Consider the following 16,417-nt stretch of genomic DNA (forward strand, 5'->3'; position numbering starts at 1 on the left):
TATGGTTTTTGATTGATGAGAATCATAATATGGATATGACCATAACAGCTTTTATTATTCAGTATGTTATATTTGGTGAGATTTTAAAATATGTTTATTTACAATTGTTTTTTACAAAGAAGGATAGAAAGATGTTGAGAAAGAGGCTCATGGGTGCTTGTCAGTTAAATTAGAGAAACAGCCTGATGACCTTGATGTCAGAGTCAGTTACTGTTCTGAAAAAATAGTGCTAATAAGCTAATAAGAGCTAATAAACCTTGCATTGTGGAAAGCACTTGTGGCCGACTCTACTTTCCAAAGATCTTTGCAACAAAATCTCCCGTCGCACAAGCTCTCTCTCCTGAGGCTTCCCCATCTCCCATGGGGACACATCTCCCATGGTGAGGTGGGGGGTTGTCTTAGTCTATTCGAGCTGCTTTAACAAATTACCAGACTGTGTGCCTTAAATAGCATACATTTACTTCTCTGTTCTGGAAGTTGTTAGTCTGAGAGCTGGGTGCCAGCATGTCAGGTCCTGGTGAGAACCCTCTTCTGGGCCACAGATGCTCACTTATCACTGTATCCTCCACGAGAAAAAGGGAGCCAGCTCCATGGCCTCTGTTTACGAGGACTCCACTCTTGTAACCTAAGTTACCTCCCAAAGTTCCCACCTCCAAATACCATCACACTGGGGGTTAGATTTTAAGATAGGAATTTTGTAGGCACACAAGCATTCAATCCAGAACAGGTCTATGTTCCTTCCCCTTGCATCTAGATGACCTTGGGATTTTTTTTTTTTTTAATTTTGTTTTAAAGTTTATTTATTTTGAGAGAGAGAGTGGGACAGCAGCAGAGAGAGAGGAAGAGAGAGAATCCCAAGCAGGCTCAGCACTGTCAGCGCAGAGTCCAATGTGGGGTTCGAACTCACGAACCACGAGATCATGGTGGTTGGATGCTTAACCGACTGAGCCACCCAGCTGCTTCTAGAAAACCTGTGATTATAATGAAGATGATCCCACGTGACTTCTGATACTTGGCCATAAAAGGAGATACTAAGGGGGGAGAAAGGCAGTCTTTAACGTTCAGAAGCTTGCCTGGCACTCACAGCTAGGCCATTTGTTTCTGTTACTGGACATAAGCAATCTCACAGAGTACCATTCAAAGACAAGACTCCTCGGAGACCATGATAAAATGAGACAGAGCAAGGGCAGTTCATAATTTTATCTAAGCAACAAACAGGATTGCTGTGCCACCCACAAAATACCAACTCTCCTTCTCTCTTGGTCGAGGTGAGGGGCTGCTGCTTCTTTACCAATTGCAGTTTATCCCCACACTATTCTGCCCTCTGTATACATAAGATTTGGGTTTTTTAATGTGTATTTATTTATTTTGAGAGAGAAAGAGGGAGAGAGAGGGAGGGAGGGAGAGAGAGCGAGAGCAGCTGCGCACGAGTGGGGACAGGGCAGAAAGAGAGTCTTGCGCAGGCTCCACAACCCAGCACAGAGCCCAGCATGGAGCCTGACGTGGGGCTCAATCTTCCAAACTGTGAGATCATGACCTGAGCCAAAATCAAAAAGGTGGCTTCACTGACTGAGCCATCCAGGCGCCCCATGACTTATTGAGTGAGATACCAATCAGAATTGCATCCAGTCAAACAGCATTCAACCCTGAGCAAATCCTTGCTTCCTTACGTCCTTCCTCAAACATTCAACCAAAGCCCCAATCCTGTTCTTTCTAATGTCTTTGTCTTGTTCTTTCTAACATCCTCTACAGACACAGCCAGTGCTTCTCCCATGAGGCTTTTCTCCCTCGCTGCAAGGAGTAATCAGTTCAGCTTGTTTAACTACATGTGTATTCTTGGTGGTCTTTGGCTGGAGGACATTAACAATGTTTTGACTTTTTTTCCACCTCTGGGGACACTAGCTTGGCCGGGGAGCGGGGATGGGGGGGAGGAACCACCTGCCATATAAGCAGACTAACTACCTTGAAGTCACCAGGCTGTGAGGAAGCCCAATTAGCCCACAACAGGAGACCACACGGGACTCAGTGAAGAGCGAGGCTGGTCAGTCCCAGGATGCTCCAGCCCCACCACCCCTTGACACCCCAACTTCCAGCGTCTGCTGTCTTCTGATTGCAACTGCATGAAAGACTGTCAGTGAGAGCCTCCTGGCCCCAAACTTCTTAAATTTCTGACCCACAGAAACCACAAGAGATAATAAAATGATTATTGTTTGAAGCCACTAACATTTTGGGTGATTTGATATGTACCATAGATAACTGGAACAGAACTGAAAATGTATACAAAAGGTCTGGCATACTGTAGGTGCTCAATAAGGGGTAGCTGGTTTTTGGTACTTGCAAGAAGTAAGGCTATTATGTGCAAAATCTCTCAATCCCCAAATAATTTTTTTTCAGTAAATTTACTTTGATAAAATCTTGTGGACTGATGCCCACAGATCCATTCAATACATTTTAATCCTGAAATCAAAATAATGCAGACTGATCAATAATCTTCAGTTAGGAGATGAGCTCCTTTGGAAGCAATACTACTATGTTTTTATATAAAAATTTTAATAACATTTTTAAAGTTTGTTTATTTTTGAGAGAGAGAGAGACAGAGACAGAGTATGAGAGGAGGGGCAGAGAGAGAGGCAGACACAGAATCCAAAGGAGACTCCAGGCTCTGAGATGTCAGCACAGAGCCTGATGCAGAGCTCGAACTCACAAACCGTGAGATCGTGACCTGAGCTGAAGTCAGACCCTTAACCGACTGAGCCACCCGGCGCCCCAGCAATACTACTATTGCTACTCTTCGAGGAAAGTTTTCTGTTTAGAAAATACATAGAACTTTGTTCATAACTTCATTATTTATTTATTTTTGAGAGAAAGAGCATGAGTTGGGGGGAGGGAGAAACAGAGAGAGAGAGAGAGAGAGAGAGAGAGAGAGAATCTTAAGCAGGCTCCACCCTAAGCTCTGAGTCCGACCCAGGGCTTGATCCCACACAACCCTGGGCTCATGACCTGAGCTGAAATCGAAAGTCAGACACTCAGCCGACTGAGCCAGCCAGGTGCCCCATAACTTTGTCCGTAATTTCAGAATCCACATCAGTGGATGACTATAGTTCCTGACCTCATTTTCCTGTGGGGGTGATACATTGAACCTAATACATTAATTAGGATTAATATGACCTGTGGAAAAAAATGTCTTAGTTGAATATTTTCAGGTTGCAGAAGTAGCATAGGCCCACAGTAAGAACACAAGATGAGTTCTCCCTTCTCCATCCCCGCCCCCCTTAACTCCCATGACTTAAATCAATAGCCTGGTATATACCCTTCCATACCTTCTTCTTGGTCATATAGACACAAGCGAGCATAAATACAGGCGTATAAATGTATATGGATACATAAAGATATTGGTTACTTCCTTGGTGGTGTTCACTAAAACAGAATCATATTATACAATTATTCTGCAAGTCTGCAACCTGCTTTCTTCACTTGACAATGTATCATGGTCTCTACAAGTTAGTGTGTATACAGTCTGCATTTGTTTCCTATGGCGGCTGTAACAAATCACCACCAGTGTAGTGGCTTAAAACTACACAAAGTTATTTTCTGACAGCACTGGAGGTCAGAAGTTGGAAATCAGTTTTACTGGGCTATAGATAAGGCTACTTCCTTCTTGAGGGGCTGAGCTGACAGTGGCTGCCCTGACTTCTTGGTCTGCGGGTTTTCTCAGTGCATTTCCCCAATCTCCGCCTCATAACACTATCACTTTCCCTTCTGTAAACCTCCATCTGCTTCTCTCTCATAAGGAGGCCTGTGATTACATTAAAACTCATCAGATAATTCAGGGTAATTTCCACATCTCAAGATACAGCATTTAATAAACATCTGCAAAATCTCTCTTGCTATATTGTAGAGGCCGGGTTTAGGCAACAGGCCTGAGCGATGGAATGTGGAAAGGGCCCATATTTCCCCCCTGGCCAAATACAAACAGCCTTATCCGGCGACTCGCCTCAAAATATCTGTAAGCCCTCACCGACCAATGGGCTATTACGCCTGGACACAGGTACCACAAAAGGAAAATTCGCATCTCCCATACTATTTTACCTTCCCCTTTAACTACAGCCCCCAGCCCACTGCCTGTGGCAGAGTCTCTCCTGTGCTGTCCAGGCCCAAAGCTCCCTTGCAGAGGATTCAATAAACTTCTATCTATCTCCTTTGTTTTCCTTTGGGTGAATCCTTTCTTTCACTGACCTGCCACTGGCTCCTACTTAACTGGGTCACCCCACATTTGGGGGCCCCCATCTGATCAGGAGAGACACCACATATACAAAGCAGCGTTCTTAGGTTCTAGGGATTATGAACTGGATATTTTGGAAGGAGGATATTATTCAGCCTGCTATAACATCTAAATCTACCTTTTAACCTCGTACGTTTAGACACAACACTTTTATATAAAAGGGACTATATTGGGGCCCTTGGGGGGCTCAGTCAGTTAAGTGTCTGACTCTTGGTTTCAGCTCAGATCATGATCTCACAGTTTCATGAGTTCAAGCCCCACATTGGGCTCTGTGTTGACAGCCCAGACAGAACCTGCTTGGGATTCTTCGTCTCCCTCTCTCTCTGCCCCTCCCCTGCTCACGCTATCTCTGTCTTTCTCAAAATAAATGAATAAAGTTTGAAAAAATTAAAAAAGATAAAACAGACTATATCATACATGCTGGAGTATATTTTTTAAGCACAGGCTTAAAATTTTTTTTTTCTATCCCTTAACTTTTCTAAGGTTACCTGTGTTGACACGTGTCCTACATTTTCTCCATGCTCACATGACTACATATACATATTGTCAAATAAAAAACAATTCTGGGGTGCCTGGCTGGCTCCGTCAGTGGAGCATAGGACTCCTGATCTCAGGGTTGTGAGTGCGAGCCCCGTTGGGTGTGGAGATTACTTGAAAATAAAATCTTAACAAAGAGTGCACCCGGGCGGCTCAGTCGGTGAGCATCTGACTTCAGCTCAGGTTATGATCTCCTGGTTTGTGGGTCTGAGCCCCAGAGTCGGGCTGTGCTGATGGCCCGGAGCCTGCTTCGGCTCCTCTCTCCGGCTCTCTCTGCCTCTCCACCTTCCTGCTCTCGCTCTCTCTCTTAAAAATAAACATGTAAAAAAACAAACAAAGCACAACCAAATCTGATTTAGATAAGAGACTTTATTTGAAAGAATTATTGGAGTGGTTGGGGGACTCTTCCTTGCCCTGGAGAAAGTGGAATGAAAAGGTGGCTTGACTGAATAGCAGATCAGAGGACTTTTACCCTGAGGGACCCTTTCAGGTGGCTTACAAGCTGCCTCAGGCTGAGGTGGGTGAAAGCTCCCAGGCCCGAAGGAAGACGAGGAATTTAGCCACTTTGGTTAACAAGCTTTTTGTCCTGAACAGTCTGTGGGCAAAAGCAGTTTAAGCGTCATTTATGGGGCAAAGGGTGGGAACTTGGAAGTTCTGCATCTGGCTTCGTCCTAGGGGAACAAGAGAGCATTTTTGGGTCTTCTCTAAGTGTGTTTCTTTCTTTCTTTCTTTTTTTTTTTTTAAATATTTTTATTTATTTCTAGGAGAGAGAGAGAGAGATAGTGTGAGCAGGGGAGGGTCAGAGAGAGAGGGGGTCACAGACTGAAACAGGCTCCAGGCTCCGAGCTGGCAGTCAGCACAGAGCCCGACGCGGGGCTCAAACCCACGAACCGGGAGATCATGACCTAAGCGAAAGTCGGACGCTTAACCGACTAAGCCACCCAGGCGCCCCATCTCTAAGCGTGTTTTTGTGCAATATGCCACCTCTGAGGAAACAGAAGTGTGGGGTCATCTCTATCTTCCAGGAGCACAGGGCTCAGGTAAAATTCAACGCTGTCTATGCAGAAGGTCTAATGGATTGTTTGCTTTACAAAAGTGAGACCACATTAAACATATTTGTCTGTATCTTGCTTTTTTTTCCGCTCAAATATAACTAGAGAAAATCCTCCCAAGTTCTGGTAGAGCTCTTTTCCATATGCTCTTGTACCATAATCGTCAGTCATCCCTCTCTGGATGACCGTGCTCTTCAACAACTAAAAAAACCCCAATAATTTCATTTAAACTTTGGGGTTCCTGTAAGATGCTAAACCTGGGGTTCCTAAAGCTACATTTCAGTTTTCAAAATCGACGTTCTTTTCTTAGAACTCTCTTACAGAACTTCCAGCTGGTTTGAATTTACCTTTATTTTGCTTTTCCTTCATACCCTCCTCTCCGCTGCCCCATCGTCCAGGGAGGGAGGTGGTTAGGAAACACCTGTCTATAAAGACGCCTTTGCTCTCGGCTCCCTGATGGTCCCCTTTCTGCCAGACCCGCGGAGCCTCCGGCCGCGGATGGGGTGGGGGTGGCGGGGTGAGGGGCGGAGGGCGGTTGCTGGGATGATGGTGGTGGAGGTGGGGAGGGGTGTCAGGAACTTTCCGAGCCGGGCGCTCCGTCCCCCCGCGTCCGCAGAGCCCTCGCCAGGCGTGGCCCAGGCACGGGCGCCCAGGCTGCGCGCCGGCGCGTGGCACCTGCGGGTCTGGCCCGCGCACCCAGCCCACCTGGGACCTGACCCAGGTTTTGCGCGGAGAAGAATCGGCGCGAGAGCGTCTTCAGTTCTTTGAGATGAGATAGGAAGTATCTTTCCTAGTCGGAGGGAGGAGGCTGGGTGGTCAGGGGAGGGGCCAGCCGCTCCTTTCCAGTTGGCAAAGTTCAGGCGGCTGAGAAGTCAAGGCCCCGAGGTCGGCGCACCGGGCGCAGCCCTGCACCACCCCATCTGCGGGGTCGCGACGCGGAGCCGTAAAGCCGTGCCATGCACGCCGGGGGCCCCCGGTCGCCGCGGCTCCTCTGCCAGGCCGGGGGAAGGCGGCGCTCCGCGGGGTCCGGCTGCTGACCTGCGAAGGTCCGGTCCGGCTGCGCGCGCCTGACGGCGGAGGCGCCGAGCCAGCCCGAGGAGGGCGGCCCCGGAGCGCGCGCGCGGGCACGGGCTGCGGTCCCGCCGGCCGCCCAGGCGCCGCCCCCACCCCACCCCACCCCCGCCGCCGTCCTCCCCGCCCGGCACGTCGGGGGGTTCCGGGCGCCGAGCGCGCAGGGCCCGCATGGAGGCGGCCTCGCCGGCGGGACCCGCCGCCCCGCAGCCGCGCGCCCCGGGAGCAGCGAGGGCGCTGGGGAGCCTGCTGCGCGGGCTTAAAGGCCAGCTCCTCACCTGGTGAGTGCGGGGGCGGGGGCGGCGGGGGGTGCCCGGGGGCGGGGGCGGCGGGGGTGCCCGGGCCCTGCGCGCACGTGGCCGCCGGCGCACGCGGCCGGGAGGCGGCGCGGCGGTGGCGGCCGCGCGGACTCCGGGCCGGGTCTGGGTCCCGGGTCCGGGCACCTGCGGCTCGGCCCGTGCGGCGGGGACGCGGCCGCCAGCTGGCTTTGTGAGGCGCCGCGCGCTCCTCTCTGGCGCCCTCGCGACATCGTGGGCGTGTGTGGGGGGCGATTTGGGGGAAACCGGCCGCGTGGGCGCGGCCGGGCCGGGCCCCGGTGCCCCGCCCCCTCCCCGGGAGGCGGGGCGGGGACGAGCGCCCCAGGGATGCCGCGAGGCAGGGGTGTCCCCGCTCCCGCCCGGCCGGTGGGCGAGCCCGAATTCCTCCTGCCGCCCGAGCGCGTCGGGCCCGGCCCGCGGTGCTCCCCGAACCGAGTTCGCCCAAGTGAGGAATCCAGGCTGAGTTTTGCGGCGCCGCCCGGAGCGGGTGCAGAGCCCGCCTCCTTCCCGGGCCGGAGCGGGGTGCACGGCCGCTCCCGGCGGGGGCCCCAGGCCGCGGCTCGGCTCGCTGTGCGCTGCAGGAAGCCGGCAGGTGCTTAGGGGCGGCCCGCGGCGCGGAGGGGTCCCCGGAGGACGTGCCTTCGGGCCGCGCACGTTTACGGAGCATCCGCCGGGCGGGTGCTGTGCTCAGCCGTTTAGACGGGAGCTCTCGTGGAATCCCGACCACTTTATGAGGCGGCTCAGTTGTCGCAGCCACTTTGCGGGTGGGCGGACGGAGGCGAGGCGCCTGTGCGGGCTGCGCAAGGCCGCGAGGGGACCATGGAGGGGTGGGCCCGCCAGCGCGGCTCAGCCTGCCTTTGCTACTTCTGCCCCGCCCCCCGGAAACGGGCATTTGCCTTTATGTATTTACTTTCAGATGAACAAAGCAAATTGAAGATTGTGAAAACTCGTTTTCAAAGCCGGATCACGAATGGTGCGTGCATTTTTGTGGAAATAAGTGTAGCTTGAAATGGATGCATGTGCTTAACCGGCAAGGTTGGCCCCAGATCCCCTTGGATCCGCCAGCTGCGTGTGTCCTGGGTCGTGTCCGCAGGCTCTCAGCTGGGAGGGAGGCAGGGTGGGGTCATGGCTCAGGGCACCGTTTGTCCACACTCAAATCCCATTTGTGCCACTTAGCTGGGTGACCTTGGGCAAGTCACTTAGCTTCCCTGTGCCCCATTTTCCTGTTGGTAAAATGGGGGTACTAACAGTTCGTACCCTGTAGGGAGATTGTGAGGATTACGTGGCGGGGCCCCCGGCCTGGCTCCTGGTGCTGCTCTGTATAAGGCCTGTTGTTACCGACCATCAGCCCTCCGTTCCTGGGCGAAGTGGTGTTGCACCAGGAGACGACAGAGGTCCTGATGCCGCGCAGACAGTATCCCAGATGGATGCCCGTTTAGCAAGATGTGATGACAGGGGTTAGCAGTGAGTTCTTTTCTCCCTCCTAATGTTCTAATATTTCCAAAATCCTGTTAATGTTGTACAGTCAGGAGTATCTAATAGCTTTCTAAATAGGGAGATGTCTTCTATCTCTGAACACATCTTTTTTTGCACCTCCTTTATGGATTTTTACTTGCTTCCTTGTGTGATAGCAGTTTGTGGCCATCTTACATTCCTGATGGACGGAATCCCTAACAGTGGGAATTAAGTCTTTTTCCTTTTTCTGTCTCCCACAGCCCTAGCACATCGATCAATGAATGAAGGAGGGATGACAGGGTTCTAGAAGCTTCCCTCCTGTTCTGCCGCACTCTGTGTACGCTCCCCTTTATCCATCTTTATTCTGAGCATCTTGAGCTGGAAGCTTTTTTTGGTTGGTAGAACTCCTTTGTTCATGAAGGTTTTCATTCCTACCTCTGGCAACTGACCGGACACCTTGGATTCTGGTTTGCAATTTTTCGTAGTCTGACCCAGCAATCAGAAAAGTGCAGTTTACTAGATATCCAGTATTCCTCATATTGAATATTTTAAACTCTCTATTAAAACTCACCTCCCAAATTTGAGTTTGGCTTCACGAATCCCTAACCTTGGCCAGGGAACCATGGGGATGGGTGGAGGCTGGTGAGTGGTTGTGTTATTACCTTGTGGATAGTAGATGGAGAGGTGGTTTGTATGCAGAGGGATAGACACACTTCTACTCCTTTTACAAAAAAGGGGAAAGAATAGCCTTTTTGGCAACTGACTACTGAACACAGGAGAAACATTTGGAGCCTGTTTTCATGAGAGGGATGGATTCTAGGTAACCCCAACTCCTGATATACTTGCCTCAGGAATAGATAATTTGTTTCCTTTGCTTAAGAATGATCAGATCATTCATTCGATAAAAGGTATTGAGGACTTACTATGCACCAGGCATTCATGATGAGAAACACTCTTTCCAAAGTGGACTCTGCTTATAATTTCAGTTTTTGTCATTTATTGCTATTAACTCAAATGACAAATATTGCGATAGGATAGGGGTTTCCAGGAGCACCCGAGGATATTTATTTAATTGTCTACATTTAGCAGCTTACACCATAACACCTACAGTCTAATTCGTATATGAAAAAAATGCATGTTTCTTATAATGACTATCAAGTTTGCGTCTGTAGCAAAAGTCATTAAGTATTATTTCACTTACGTATCCTTTTCCCATTAAATAGACGATAAGCTTATTTTCGGTTATATTTATTTTCAGAATTTTATTCTGGGGGCGCCTGGGTGGCTCAGTAGGTCAAGTGCCCAACTTCAACTCAGGGCACGATCTCATGGTTCGTGAGTTGGAGCCCCGCATCGGTCTCTGTGGGGACAGCTCAGAGCCTGGAGTGTGCTTCTGATTCTGTGTCTCTTCCTTCTCTGACCCTCCCCTGCTTGCATTCTGTCTCTCTCTCCCAAAGATAAACAAACAATAAAAAAAAATTAAAAACGAATTTTATTCTGATGAAAAATGAGTTTACATTAATTTTAAATGTAATATGATATATAAAAAGAAGCCTGGGGGCACTTGGGTGGTTCAGCTTGTTGAACATCTCACTCTTGATTTCAGCTCAGGCCTTGATCCCAGGGCTGTGGGATCAAGCCCTGTGTCAGGTTCCACGCTGAGCATGGAGCCTGCTTGAGATTCTCTCTCCTCTCTCTCTACCTCTCTCTGTCCCCCTACACCCCACCCCCACCTGTGTGCTTGGACGCACAGTCTCTCTCTCTCAAAAATAAATTTTAAAATTAAAAAAATAAGATCAGAATCATTTACACTCCACTAACTATATTTTAATGTTTTGTGTGTTTATTCTAGTCTTTTATTTCTGAATTTTGTGAGGAAGTATGATGGTTTATACAAACACTGTTTGATAATTTATTTTCTTTGAGTATAATGTTGACTTAGAATTCTGGGTTTTTTGTTTGTTTTTAAAGTTTATTTGAGAGAGAGAGAGAGTGTGTGGCAGAGGGGCAGAGAGAGAGAGAGAGAGGTAGAGAGAGAATCCCAAGCAGCTCCACGCTCACATCTCAGAGCCCGATGTGAGGCTTGAACTCCCAGAACTGTGAGATCCTGACCTGAGCCAAAGTCGGGAGCTTAACCGCCTGGGCCACCCAGGTGCCCTTAGAATTCTAGTTTTTAATTCTCACTAGTTTTTCTACATCTTTTCGTGTATTTATTGTCGAAGATGGTAGGGTTTTGAGGGCACAGACTTTATCGCTTTGTTTTTGAAGCACAGCGCAGGGCGTGTGTTCATTCATTCTTTCGTTCGCCAGACCTAGAGCATCTGTGACATACCAGGTTCTAGACCACTCTGTGGCCTGCAGAGCGAATAGGACTTAGCTTGTTTCCCAGAGAGTTCATAACTGAGTTACGGTGAGAGTTACGACAAGAGTGGTAGAGGTGAGCACCAAGTACAGACGGCACGAAGGAGGGGGAATCAAGCTCACCAGGGTGGGGGCGGGGGAGCTCGGCAGAGAAGGTGATCAGGAAGGTGAAGAAGAGTAAGGGTGTTCCAGGTGAACGAGGAGAGGAAGGCAGTCCAGGTGGGGGGGTCCCCGAGGACGTAAGGAGCGGCAAGTAGCTTGGCGTGGGGTGGGCATGGGCTTGAGGAGGAGCAGATGGTGGAAGTCAGCCAGTGAACACGTGCACACCTGTGACTGTCCGGCAGAAGGCTTGGCCCTGCGGCTCCTTCTCTCTGTTCAGCCTCTTTGTTTCAAAGGTTAAGGCCTGGAATTTTTTTTTTTTTAATTTGGGAGAGAGATTGTGTGTGTGCGCACACATGTGAAATGGGGGGAGGGGCAGAGGAAGAGAGAGAGAATCTCAAGGAGGCTCCATGCTCAGCGAGGAGCCCAACTCGGGGCTCAATCCCACAACTGTGAAATCATGACCTGAGTCGATGTTGGAACCGACTGAGCCACCCGGGTGCCCCGGGCCAGAAAGATTTGAAGGAGTCATTTCGTGATGGTGAACTGCACCTCCTTCATCTCTTCATTCAACAAACATGTCCTGAGGCTCCCCGTGTGCACAGCGCAGTCGGCCGCTGGCCTGCTAGTCTGCCGAGGCCACTGTTCTGTGGCGTTGGTGAAGCCAAGGTGTAAGGTGAGGGGCTTTGTGTGGCTTGTGCAAGTGTGGGACTAGGGAGCTCTGGATCCTACGGTCTCCCACCTATCTCCTCCCTTCGTTGTTTTATTTGTGAGATTATTTAACTAACATCTGCCTCTTCTGCCGACCCCAGGAGGTGGGGGTCCTACTTACTTTTGGCTCCTCTTGTATACTCTGCCGAGCAGAGCGCCTGCCTTATAATAGATACACAGTGAACGTCAGGTGATTGAGTGAATCCTTAGTTCCCAGTAGGAATTTTATAATAGATCACATCTCTTTAAAAAGCAAAACGAAACAAAACATTTCCGGGGTACCTGCGTGGCTCAGTCAGTTGACCGGCCGGCCGACTCGTAATTTCAGCTCAGGTCATGATCCCAGGGTTGTGGGAATCAAGCCCCGCTTCGGGCTTCGTGCTGACGGCACAGAGCCGGCTTGGGATTCTGTCTCTCCCTCTGCCCTTCTCTGCTCGCTCGCTCTCTCTCTCGCAAATTAAAAAAAAAAAAAAAAACTAAAATAAAATACATTTCCATTCCGGACTGTATGTTTATAAGGTAGCCATGTTGTCTTGTCCGTCTGTTTCATTGTTTCCATATCAGCCTTCTTGACATTTTCGGTGGAATAATTCTTTGGTGTGGGGACGTCTTGTACGTTGTAGGATGTAGCAGCATCCCCTGGTCTCTACCGGCTAGAGGCCAGCATAGCTCTCCCTCCGAGTTGTGACAGTCGATAATCTTCCCCGACGTTGTCAGCTGTCTCCTGGGGGGACAGAATCGCCCTTGGGCCAGAACCTCTGATTGAGCCCTATTGTTCTAACTGCTGCGGAGAGTTCACGACTGCAGGCTGCTCCAGTGACGGCCCCCTAGTTCCCCACTCCCAGCCTCCGCTAAGTGGGGCGAGTGTGCTCCTGCCTGTCCCCGTCCGTCCGTCCCGGGGAAGGGCCAGCGGCCAGGCTGTGAGTCCCTCCAGGATGAGCCCCAGGATGGAGAGGCCGGGGGCTGTGATTCTCCCGTGCCCTGCAGGCTGGCCCGGGACCGGCTTTGTCGGCGCTGCCCTGGAGGAAGGAGGCCGAGTCTCTGCGTCGTGGCCCATTAGCCCTCAGGGTTTGGAGGGCTGGGAGGAGGAGTGGGTTGTGGCTGGACAGCCCGAACCTTCATACTGCAGGGAGTGGGGAAAGGCACAGGCAGCAGTCGCCCCCGTGCAGCGTGGGGCGCCCTGGGTGGCCCGGCCGGTCCCTGCCCCCGGCTGCGGCTGCCCCCTTGGCGCGCCCCTGGCGGACAGTTTGCCTTGTGCTCATCTCTGCTCCCGTGTCCGGGCTGCCAGGGCTGGTGCCCCGTCTCTATGGCACTTGCAGAAAATTTCTGGAGTCCCCTCTCCTCCTTTAGCCCCTGTTGTCACCGCGTCCCTGTAGCTTCCGTTTGTGTCTCTTCCTGCCCCCGCCACCTCCCCGTGCGGGAGTCAGAGGACCCTGGATGAAGCCAGGGACCATCACGAGCTGCCTTCACACCCCTATCGGGCTCACGCCTTATCAGACATCTTCCTCAGGTTCGCCAGTCAGGTCTTAGTCCCGGGTGGGTATTCTTGTGGCCTTTCGATGGCAGGTGAGTGACTTGCCCGAGCGCGCATGGCTGGTGAGAGGTGGGTCGTGACGGTTTCCTTTGACTCTAAAGACCAGACCTGCTTTGCTGTTTCAGAGATGCCCCTGCACGTGTTCGTGCTACCTTCAGGACCTGCACCAGCTCTGCACACGTGGGGACGCTCCTGGGGTTCCGTGGGGGTTCCCCAGGGCCCCTTATGGGGGGCAAGTTGGGAACTAGGAACTGGTGGGCTTCCGGGCCGGTGTCTGGCACCCACTGGGTGTGTCGCTCTGCCTGCTTTATCGTTGGGCTTGTAGGCCAGATGCTTGAGGAGGTGTGAGCACTAGTGGTTACTGGGTAGAGCTCTAGCTGTGGCTGTTTGTCCCATCCCTCCTCATCCTCCCTGCCTGCCCTCCTCTACCTGAACACAATTAGTATATTTTTAGGGGTTTTCATTGCGGCACATTCAGTGACGTCAAGTACTTTCATGATACTGGGCAGTCATCACCACTGTCCGTTTCCAGAATTGAGTCGTCATCCCATAAGGAAAGTCTGTACCTGTTGAATGCTAGCTTCGCGCCCCCCGCCCCTCAGCCCCTGGTAAGCACCTTGTCCTCCCTGGCTCTGTGGAGTCGACTGTTCTCGATCCCTCATGTAAGTGCAGTTGTGTGATATTGGTCCTTTTGTGAGATCCAGGCTTCTCGATGTGAGCTCCAAGGCCCCCTGTCACTGGGCCACTTCTCAGAGGGTGTTCCGGGCACGGAGACCAGCCTCTGCTCCCCCTGCACGCACCTCAGTCTGCACCTTTACCGGTAGCTTCCCTGGTAGATGCTCGCCCTGTCCGGCCTCTTACGGCTGCTTCCCCAGTCTGGACACTGAGTCAGGCGGTCTTCTTACTTGTCTCTCTTCACACGCATCTTGGCTTCCGTGCCTTCTCTCTACTCTTCAGGCGCGTGTTCCTAACTCCTTACGTTTACCATGTCGTGACGTAATAGGTAATCGTCACCAGCCCGGGACATTGTCTTGAGGCTAGACATGGTAGTTCCTCCTTAAAAAAATTTTTTTGATGTTTGTTTATTTTTGAGAGAGAGAGAGAGAGAGAGAGAGAGAGAGAGAGACAGCATGGGCAGGGAGGGGCAGAGAGAGGGGGACAGAGGATCTGAAGCAGGCTCCAGGCTCCGTGATGACAGAAGAGAGCCTAATGCCGGGCTTGAACTTTCAAAGAAACACGAGATCATGACCTGAGCCAAAGTCTGATGCTTCACCAACTGAGCCACCCAGGGGCCCCTGTTTTGTTTATTTAAAAAATGTTTATTTATTTAGCGTGCAAGTGAGGAGGAACAGAGGGGAGGGAGAGAGAATCCCAATCAGGTCTGAGATGTTAGCACAGAGCACACGGGGCTCGAACTAGAACTAGATGAACCGTGAGATCATGACCTGAACCAAGATCAAGAGTCAGATGCTTAACCGACGGAGCCACCCAGGAGATGTTAGTTCATCTTTGACGTGCCTCTACTACTAACTTTGTGCCTGGCTTTGAACTGAAATGGTAGCAGTTGATTTTAGGAGCAGTAATAACCTTTTCTCAACAAGATTTGGTAAATTCAATGAAGAGTTAGGGCTGAAATTAAATTAGGCTGTTTTTCAAGAGTTGTTTTCAGAGATGCTTTGAATGCTAATCACATCTGTGGAAAAGGCAAATTGCCTCCCAAAGTAATTGCTTGTGTATATAAGAAGGGCGCCTGGGTGGCTCAGTCGGTTAAACAACCGACTTCAGCTCAGGTCATGATCTCAGTCTGTGGGCTTGAGCCCCGCGCCAGGCTCTGTGCTGACAGCTCAAAGCCTGGAGCCTGCTTTGGATTCTGTGTCTTCCTCTCTCTACCCTTCCCCTGTTTGTGTGCTCTCTCTGTCTTTCAAAAATGAATAGGGGCACCTGGGTGGCTTAGTCGGTTAAGCGTCCGACTTTCACTTAGGTCATGATCTCACGGTTCGTGGGTTCGAGCCCCGCGTCGGGCTCTGTGCTGACTGCCAGCTNGACTTTCACTTAGGTCATGATCTCACGGTTCGTGGGTTCGAGCCCCGCGTCGGGCTCTGTGCTGACTGCCAGCTCGGAGCCTGGAGCCTGTTTCAGAGTCTGTGACTCCCTCTCTCTCTGACCCTCCCCTGCTCACTCTGTCTCTCTCTCTCTCTCTCCTAGAAATAAATGAAACATTAAAAAAAATTTAAAAAAATGAATAAATGTTATAAAAGATTAAAAGATAATCATAATAAAGGCCAGTCTTGGTTGAGTAAAGCTTAGTTGATGCCCTTACAGCGCGCTCGGTCTTCCAGGATCTCGGGGTGGATTAACTCATGTCACCCTCCCAGCAGTTTTCTGCGGTGACCATTACAACGCTGTCATTGGCACCCCCTTTGATACATGTGGAAGCAGATTGACAGGTCAAGTATGTTCCCTGATAGTCATAGTCACGCAGTGGTAAGGGCTGCAACCGGCTTTCCCCTCCTCCCCCACAAGGCAGTCTGGCCCCAGAGCCGGTGCTCCTGACCACTTTACTCCCTTGCCTCTTGTCAGTTGGGGAGCAAACAAAAAAAAAAGGCCTTGGACAAGTAGCGCCCCCCGCCCCGCCCCCGGCCAAGTTTTTTGCTATTTGTGTCCCCAGGGGAGCCAGAAAGTATGTAAAGTCACAGGATATATACTATAATACATCTTCCTGAAGTATCATTTAATTAATTTTTTATATTTTTATTTATTTATTTTTTTTGAGGTAGGGGAGGGGCAGAGAGAGAGTCTGAAGCAGGCTCTGCGCTGATGTGGGGCTCGAACTCAAAAACCGTGAGACCCTGACCTGAGCGAAAACCAAGAGCTGTAAGCTTAACTGACTGAACCACCCAGGTGCCCCTATTTTATTTTTTTAAGAAGGCTCTACACCCAACGTGGGGCTTAAACTCGTGACCCTGAAGTCACGAGTCGCATGCTCCACCAACCGAGC

The 16,417-nt window shown here is 50.9% G+C and overlaps 1 protein-coding gene across 1 annotated transcript in view; it reads left to right on the plus strand.

Annotated features, from left to right (window-relative positions):
- The first annotated feature begins 6,709 nt into the window (after positions 1–6,709).
- Positions 6,710–16,417, plus strand: part of SLC35F2 (solute carrier family 35 member F2) — a 52,285-nt gene continuing 42,577 nt past the window's right edge. Inside the window, exon 1 of the mRNA XM_039222832.1 lies at positions 6,710–7,223. Coding sequence (XP_039078763.1) covers positions 7,114–7,223 — 110 coding nt within the window. The 5' untranslated portion in view covers positions 6,710–7,113. The remainder of the gene's footprint in view (positions 7,224–16,417) is intronic.

This window comes from Hyaena hyaena, unplaced genomic scaffold (assembly GCF_003009895.1).
Source record: "Hyaena hyaena isolate Hyena2069 unplaced genomic scaffold, ASM300989v1 scaffold_1190, whole genome shotgun sequence".
NCBI classification, from domain to species: domain Eukaryota; kingdom Metazoa; phylum Chordata; class Mammalia; order Carnivora; family Hyaenidae; genus Hyaena; species Hyaena hyaena.